The sequence below is a fragment of the Nicotiana tomentosiformis genome, chromosome 7 (assembly GCF_000390325.3).
Source record: "Nicotiana tomentosiformis chromosome 7, ASM39032v3, whole genome shotgun sequence".
Classification (NCBI taxonomy): domain Eukaryota; kingdom Viridiplantae; phylum Streptophyta; class Magnoliopsida; order Solanales; family Solanaceae; genus Nicotiana; species Nicotiana tomentosiformis.
Window position 1 is genome coordinate 60,338,404 of NC_090818.1, and position 9,601 is coordinate 60,348,004.

The 9,601-nt window shown below is 39.0% G+C and overlaps 1 protein-coding gene across 1 annotated transcript; it reads right to left on the reverse strand.

Moving 5' to 3' along the window:
• Positions 1 to 3,734: 3,734 nt before the first annotated feature.
• LOC138895654 (uncharacterized) lies at positions 3,735 to 4,160 on the reverse strand. Its single transcript, XM_070180365.1, has one exon. The coding sequence runs from the start codon at positions 4,158 to 4,160 to the stop codon at positions 3,735 to 3,737; it is 426 nt and encodes a 141-aa protein (XP_070036466.1).
• Positions 4,161 to 9,601: the final 5,441 nt, after the last annotated feature.

Below are 9,601 nucleotides of genomic sequence, written 5' to 3' on the forward strand. Positions count from 1 at the left end.
TAGCCGATCGGGTCGTGATCGGACTCCGTGCTAAGAGTACAACGGTATTGGTATTGTGAATAATGGCAATGCGAACAATGGTATATCGATACTAAAAATCTCCCAATGTGAGATATGGAAATTAATTTGAACTCTGTCTTGATCCTAAATTAAGGTTTGATATTGTTTAAGGCTTACATTGATATTATGATATTCTTGTTTGTATTATTTATCATTCTATTGAGAGGGTGTTTTGTCATTCATACTAGTACTATTCCAGATGTACTAACGTCTCTTTTGCCGGGGGCGCTGCATCTTCAATGGATGCAGGTGGTTCCACAACAAGAGACATTGATCAGTGATAGCGGTACATCCTCTCCCCAGCTGACTTGGTGAGCCACACTTCATTTTGGGGTCATGTATCTTTTGTTCCTCGTGTATTGTGTTTGAGGTAAAGCCGGGGCCTTGTTTCCGGCATTATCATAGTACTCTTTTGTATCTATTTGAGGCTCCGTAGACATGGTGTGGGTTGTGTATTGATGCTGGGAAAGTCAAACTATGTTATGTTGTGGTTGTATTACTTGTCCATTTGAGACTTTAAAAATGATGAAACTATTGGCAATGACTTGAAATTGTAGACATGAACACCCTTTTGTCTAATTAATGAAAAATATGTATTATCTCCATTCATGGATGAGTTGAGTAGAAGGAAATCTAACAGATGGAAATAGTCCGAAGATGACAACTTGCTAAGCAAGCCAACTCGAAGATGACAAATAAAGTCCATATTCATTATTTAACAAAGATAGATAATAATAAAATATGGAAATAGTCTCAAAACCAGTGATAATATTGATAAAACCACAAGAAAGTCCTAAACACGGCCAATACAATACGCCCCCAAGACTAGGTGGCACAAGTATACGAGCAAACTACGGAAATGAGATCAAGTCTGTTTACATGTCAAGCTGTGTGAAATACAATAGACAGAAATACATAAGGGAACAGGGACTCGGGAACTACGAAGTAGATCTATGTAGTGCAGCTCACCCAAAGTCTCCGTGATAACTCCTAGCCCAATCCGGATGCTCTGCTAGGACCAACTTGAGGATCTGCACAAAAAGATCTGCAGAAGCGTAGTATGAGTACACCACAGTCAATGTTTAATAAGTATCAAGGCTAACCTCGAAAAAGTAGTGGCGAGGCTAGATGCTTCCAGATACTTATCACACAAGTAAGATAATAGAATTAAAAATTGGAGCAATAGGTAACATCATGAATAATAAGAGTCATAGATATCAACAGATAAGCGTACTTTTCTAGCACAGAAATAACCCTATCATTGCTCAGATATGACAATGAAAGATAACATGCTCAAATAACGGAGTCAGGACACCCACTTAGCGCATAAGGGTATCAAGTAACAATGTATAATGAAAACAATACTTCAAAATGAGTCAATAATAAGAATGTGTGCTCAACCGATACAAGGTCCATGTACCCCGATACACAATACATGTATCACATATCCTGATTCAAAATCCATGTATCGACCCGGTACAAAATCCATGTACCGACCATGCTCACAGAGTTCAAAGTAACATGGGTTATCACCTGACTTCGGAGGAACAAATCCAAATCCAAGCTCAAGAGGGATATAATAGCATCCCTCATAAATCAATATCTGAACATCATGTCCAATGTTCCATAACTGTATCTCACCCGCACGCTTACCCTTCGTTCCAAAATCCTCATTCCAAATCAATTAATAAATATCATACGGATATGTGCTCATGAAATCTCTACGTGACTACGGATAATTATGTATTTCAATGTATCAAGAAAAAGTTATCATGTCTACTTAATTAATCATAAGTATAAGCATGATTTTTAACATGAATAAGATAGCAACGTAGTCACATAAGTCAAATAAATCATGAGTCAATTGAGAACATAGTCAAACAAAGCATGAAATATTTCAATTTCTACCCCTGATCATGATATAAACTTGGTAAATGCATATATGCTCGCCATCACGTATATACACTACCCCCCAATACCTTAATCTCATAACAAACAAGTCAAATCCTAGGGGGTTTCCCTCTTAACAAGGCTAGCCAAGAGACTTACCTACACTCGGTAGCCTCTAATCTCCCAAAATAGCCTTTCCTCTCAAATCATTCTCTAAATAGGCCGAATCTAGCTAAATACAGCCTGATAACGTCAAACAAAGCCATAGAAATCAAACCCAAACAATAAAGATTGAATTTTTAATCAATTGCAAAAAGTCAACCAAAATGTCAACCCAGCCCCACCTCTCGGAAACCTAATAAAATTCAAAAATCCCAAACTCTCATTCCAATACGAGTCTAAATACACAAGTTTCATCACAAATCAACTACAAATCTGGGTTCAAATCTCAATAATTCTTTTTTCCAAAAATTCCTTACAAAACCCAATTTCTCCTTTAGAATTCATCAACCAAAGACCAAAATCAAAGACGAAATCATGAATTAAAATCAAATCTAAGTCAAGAACACTTACCCCAATCCAAGTGATCAACATCTCCTCAAACATCTCTCAAATCCGAGCTCCCATCATTTTATGATAAAATAAGCCAAACCCTCGAAAAATACACTCTGCCCAGCGATTTCGCTTTTGCAGACAAAACTCTTGCTTCTGCGACACCGCATCTCTCAAACATCCCTCATAGATGCGAGATTCCACTTAAGTTCTGCCCTTCCGCTTCTGCGGACAAGCCCCCACTTCTGCGGAGCCACTTCTATTGTCCAAGTTGTGCACCACTTATGTGGAGTCCTCTTACCCCAGCCTTCCTCCACACCTGCGACCCACTGTCTCCATCTATAGACTCGCACGTGCGGACCCAACCTCGCAGGTCCAAAAACACCAGAATAAAAATGCTAATATAACACCAACCAATCCGAAATACACACCAGAGGCCCCCGAGACCCCGTCCAATCATACTAACCAGTACCAAAACATAACACAGACCTACTCATGATCTCAAATCTATCAAAAATAGCCTCTCTACCTCTCCAGGCACGGATAAGGTCTGCGTACACACTACCCTCCCCAGACCCCACCTATGGGATTATTGTTGTTGTTGTTGTTGTTGTTGTAATTCAAGCTTAATGAACTAATCCACTTCCAAACTTCCAAACTCATGCTGAACCACATACAACCAACTCAGAGTAATCTCAAATTCGCACACAAGTTTTGAATGACATAACGAACCTATTCCAACTCCCAGAATAATAAACCAAGCTCGATAACACAAAAGCCAACTCCCGGTCATACCTATGAACCTTCCAAACCTTCAAATTTCTAACTTTTGCCAAATAGAGACAAATCAACCTAGGAACCTCCAAATCCAAATCTTGACAAATGCCTTAGTCCAAAATAATCATACGAACATACTGGGACCTTAAAAGACCATTCCGAGGTCGTTTACATAAAGGTCAAACATCGATCAATTCTTAGAATTTAACCTTTCATTAATGACTCTAAGTGTTCAAACCACTCCTGAACCTTCCCGAAGCCAAACCATTCAACCTTGCAAGCCACAAAACAATAAATACACATACGGGAAACATAAAATAGGGGAACAAGGCTGAAATACAAAAACTGACCGATCAGGTAGTTATATTCTCCGCCTCTTAAAGAAATGTTCGTCCTCAAACAAGTTTAGAAACATACCTGGAATGCCAAAAAGATGTGGATATATACTTCGTATATCATGCTCGGTCTCCCAAGTCGGCTTCGAATGATTGACCTCTCCACTGAACCTTCACTGGTGCAATATCCTTCAATCTGAGCTTCCGAACCTGCTTTTCCAAGATGGCCACTGGTTCCTCCTCATAAGTCAAGTTCTCATCCAACTGCACCGAACTGAAATTTAACACATGTGACTGATCCTCATGATACTTCCAAAGCATGGAAACACTAAACACAGGACGAACTCCCCACAAGTTGGATGGCAAAGCAATCCTGTAAGCCACATCGCCCACTCTCTCCATAACCTCAAATGAACCAATGTACCGAGGGCTCATCTTTCCCTTCTTCCTGAACCTCCTCATGCCATTCAAAAGCAAAACTCGGAGAAGAACCTTCTCACCCTCCAAAAAGGCTACATCGTGAACCTTCCTATTAGCATAACTCATCTTCCTAGATTACGTTGTACGAAGCCTCTCCTGAATCAAATTGACCTTCTCCAAAGCATCACGAACTAAATCAATACATGTCACGACTCAAAATCACCCTAGTGTAGTATGAGTACAATCGATCCCATGTAGCTACCAATAACAAATAGTAGCTATATCCGGGAAACACTTCAATCCCAGCTCCCGACATACACAGCAGCATCAGCTCCAATATCTGCATGCAAGGTACAGAAGTGTAGTATGAGTACAATCGACCACATGTACTCAATAAATATCAAACCTAACCTTAAGTTGAAAGAAGTGACGAGCTTGGAAGATGGTCAGAGTCCAACACCAATAGCTAATAATAATTCATAACAGTAGAATGAAGACACTAAAAGTATATAACTTAAGAAATACTATGCTCAGCTCATTCACAGTAACGGAAAAGTAGACATGTTTTTCAAGTATAACAGTTCAAGTCCAAATCTTAGCACTCAAAAATCAATCAAACACGAGTTTATCAAAAGAACTGTGTTTTTCCAACATCAAATAAGACTTTTCATTTACCAACTAGCATGAAAAAAGTACATCTTTATACCTGCATGTCAATATACATGTCAAGTCATCAAATGTCATATTACCGTCTAGCATGAGGAAAATATCACAATGTGCGTCAAATATAGCTCAAACTCGTGCCATGTACACGGTCACCAATAACATGTGAGACAACATTTCAAAAGTGCACAGAGATAAAGATATAACATGTGAATGTAACTAACATGACGGTGTAGTATGACTACAGCTAAGGCAAATAACTCGACATGGTGAAATAGCTCAAACAATTAAGTAGGTGGCCTAGGCATGATTTCTAGCACGAATAATAACCCACGTAGTCATACAATTAGAGAAAACATCATTTCAAAGAAACATAACAGTAAAACAAGGCATATATTATCCTAAAACTACCAGGATAATGAATACCCTAGTGCACACACACATGCCCGTCACCTAGCACATGTGTCACCCCCAATACATCCCTAATGTCATAGTCCTAAGGGATAATTACCCTAAAATCTAAGTTTAGATATGTTGCTTACCTTGAACATGCCAAGTCAAATACCGAGCAAGCCAAACGATACTCTAGAAATGCCACACCACATGAATCAACCTCCGAATGGCTTGAAACTAGCCAAAAGCAACTCAAAAATATCAAATAATTTCATAGGAAATAAACCCAAGCGATAAAGGTCGAATGTTTAATCAAATACTCAAAGTCAACAAAAACATCAACCCGGGCCCGCACCTCGAAACCCGACAAAACTCACAAGTATATACAACCCATTTGAATACGAGTCCAACCATGCTAATTTCACTCAAATCCCACTCCGAATCGATGTTTAAAACTCAATTATTCACTTTAGGAAAGTTTAGACAAAACCCCCAATTTCTCTTTTAGAATCATCCATCAAATGCCAAAATCGAAGATAGAATCATATAATATAATAAAACCGAGTCAAAAATCTTACCCCAATCCATGTGGTGAAATTCCCCTCCAAAATCTCCCAAAACCAATCTCTAAATCTCCAAATGTGATAAAATAAACAAACCCTCGAAATAAATAAGATCTGCTAGTGAATCCGATTTTGCGGTCACTAAGTTTCTTATGCGACAACCGCTATATAAATCTCACATCTGCGAGTACCCTTCTCAGTCCGACCTTCCGCACCTGCAAATAACACCTCATATCAGCAAGCTCGTAGATAAGGAATGACCATTGCATCTCCACACACGCCCAGCTCCCGCTAACATCGCATATACGGGCCCCTCTAGTGCATCTGCGCTTCCGCTTCTGCACCCATTGTGCCGCTTCTACGGCTCCGCACCTGCACCCATACCTCCGCAAGTTCCATAACACCAGGACTCAAAAATCTCAGCAATGCCAACATGATCCGAAATGGTCCAAAATTAATCTGAAACACACCCGGGCCCCTTGGGACCCCGCCCGAACATACCAACAAGTCCCAAAACACAACACCAACCTACTCGAGGCCTCAAATCACACATAATAATATCAAAATCATGAATCGTCGATCAAGATCAATCTCTTAAGTTCGAATCAAGTATCTGATCCAAGCCTAACCAATCCAGAATGAACCCAAATTTTGCATACAAGTTCTAAATGACATAACAAACTTTTTCCAACCCCCATAACAACAATCCAAACCCGATAACATCGAAGTCAACTCCCATATAAACTTATGAATATTCCAAACCTTCAAATTGCCAACTTTCGCCAAATAGTGCCAAAACCTTCTAGAAACATCTAAATACAAATTCAGGCATACGCTCAACTCCAAAATAATCATACGGACCTAACAGAACCATCACAACTTCGATCCGAGGTCAAATACATAAAAGTAAAACTTGATCAACTCTTCCAACTTAAAACTTCCTATTTAAAAATCATTCTCCCAAATAAATTTCGAACAACTCGGATTCCAAAACATACATGCAAGTAGTAATACATCATATGAAGCTAATCAAGACCTCAAACCACCTAACGGAATGCCAATTCTCAAAACAACTGGTCGAGTCATTATATTCTCCCCTACTTAAACATACGTTTATCCTCAAACGTGCCAAGAGTCATTCCAAAGCCATCAGATATCTATATAAACTCATCACACATATACCCATAGGTGATCCCATGTCATCCCAAATCATTTAAGTCTAACAACACAACCCAACCAAAGATTCTCTCTTCAACCTAAATCCATAAACCTCATAATCTCACATCTATACACTGTTTAAGTCCAAACAAACTGTACCAAGCCACAACATATTCCACAAAATATATTCATATGATATACCACATAACTCAGACACTCGTAGCAATAATTGTTGCACCCTATTTTGCACTATTCAAGACAAGATTCAACTTATGATTTCTCTGTTGTTGATGAAAGAGAGTCGTCACCTAATATTTAAAGGTAATATTTAAAGGTATACTAGGGCACCTATTTAATTACTAAGATATGTTTTTATTATTAGCCTGCTAACCAGTGAGATTATGGGTAAGGGTTCTTGTTCTACTAAGGGGAAGGTGTTAGGCACCCCTTAAAATCTACCTAAGGTAGCTCCATAGGATTTAGACTAAGTTTGGAATTAGTTATTTATAAAAGTCTTTGACTAGTGATAAGGAATGTTGCTTACTATATATCTAAGTACAGTATTGATAGAGAGAATGTGGGGTCTTAGAGGAATATGAATTTATGAAGAGGTTTATAAGTTATATTGAAAGGGTTTTGAAATTGGTACATAAGTGGTCTAAATTTTTATAAGTTTATAAAAGGGATTGAGTTATGAAAATACTTTATTTTGGTGGATTGTTATAAATGTAATGCTAAAGGGAAGTTTATGAAAAAGCATATCTAGAATTTTACCTTAGATTCGTAGGGTTTTTAAAGAAGGGATTATTTACCGAAAAAATTCCTTAAGGGCGACAGGTTCTTGAAATTCTAATTTTTCTTTTAAAAATGAAGCTGACATCTGATTCTTCCTTTTGAAATAGAGTTGTTGTTTCGTTAAGTTCTGGATTTCAAAATCATTAAAGGAGAGAATGGTGAGTGAAAAACATAGTAATTAGTAAGCAGATTGTAACTAGCGAACTAAAGATCTATTACTAGCTAATTTCCCTTTTAAATCCTATGTTGTTAAGGCTTGCCTAAGTTTACATGATACCAAAGCATAAAAGAAAAATATATGTTCTAATATATGAGTGTTATTGTAACGACCCGGCCGGTCGTTTTGAGAGTTGTAGCCTCGTTCCCCCATTTACTGTACACTTTGTACGTTATAGCTATTATGTGACTTGCCAGGGTAGTTTGTTCGGGTCCAGTGAGGTTTGGGAATGAATTGAGACACTTAGTCTCAAAGTTGGGAACTTAAGTTGAAATGGTTGACCAGATATTGATTTATGTGTAAACGACTCCGGAATGGAGTTTTGATGGTTCTGTTAGCTCTGTTAGGTGATTTTGGATTTAGGAGCATGTGTGCATTGTAATTAGGCTTGAAATGGAGAAAGTTAGATTTTTGGAAAAGTTGAACTGGAGTGGACTTTTTGATATAGAGGTTTGATTCTGATTCCAGAAGTTGGAGTAGGTATGTAATGTCATTTGTGACTTGTGTGCAAAATTTGGGGTCAATCGGACTTGATTTGATAGGTTTTGGCATCATTTGTAAAAGTTGGATTTCCTTAGTTTCATTATTCTTGAATTTGGGTGTGATTCGTGTTTTTTGATGTTGTTTGATGTGATTTGAGGGCTTGACTACGTTCGTATGAGGTTTTAGTACTTGTTGGTATATTTGGTTGAGGTACCGGGGGCCTCGAGTTGAATCCGGATGGTTAACAGATCAAAAGCTAAAGTTTAAAGGTTACTGAAGCTGGAGGTTGCTGGTGTAACCGCACCTGCGGAGCTTTGATCATTGGTGCGAGCTCGCAGGTGTGGGCTGGGTTGTGCAAGTGCGAGTTTGGAGGGGAGTATGCAGGTGGTCGCAGGTGCGAGGAGTTTTCCGCACCGTCGTGGTCGCAGGTACTTCGAGAGGGGAGCAGAAGCGGAAGGTGTGCAGGTGCGATGGGGAATTCCGCACCTGCGATTGTGCAGATGCGGGTGGGAGGACTGCAGGAGCGAAGTCCCAACTCTAGTGGTTCACTGCAAAAGCGGAAGTGCTAGATAGAACACTTAAAAATAAGGGTTCGCGATTTTGCTTCATTTTAAACATTTCAAGCTCGGGTTTAGGCGATTCTTAAGAGGATTTCCGAGGGGTTTCTTGAGGTAAGTCCCTTGTGATCATTGTTTATCAATATTCTTGTTTCCCCATTGCATTTCCCACCTAGTTTGTGTATATTTAAGATGGAATTCGGGAGTTGAGTGTAGAGATTTGGAGAGTTGAATTTGCGGATTTGGGTGACGATCTGGTGTTGGATTTTGGTAAATTTGGTATGGTTGGAATCGCAGTTGAATGGGCTTTCAGGTTTTGTAACTTTTATCGGATTTCGAGACGTGGGGCTAGGGGCCAGCTTTTGAGTCGACTTTTGACTTTTGATTTATAACTTAGTATTTTTATTCTAGAGTTGATTCCTTTAGACCGTGTTGATTATATCAAATTGTTTATGGCTATATTCGAGGCACTCAGAGGCCTTTTCATGAGGAAAAAGTGTGTTGGAGTAGATATTTGCCCGGATTGAGGTAAGTAACACTTCTAAATTTGGCACTGAGTGACGGGTGTTCGAAACCCCGAATTATGTGTTATATGATTGGTGTTGATGTGACGTACATGCCAAGTGACGGGTGTGTGGGTGTGCACCGTAAGAACTGTGGCCTAGTCAATTCCATGGAATTGTATAGTGGATTTATCTTGTTGATATCCGTGTCTTTACGATCTGATAGTAATTGAGC

Coding starts and splice junctions, on each gene's coding strand:
- LOC138895654 (XM_070180365.1), bottom strand. CDS start 4,160: ATGAGTTATGCTAATAGGAAGGTTCACGATGTAGCCTTTTTGGAGGGT.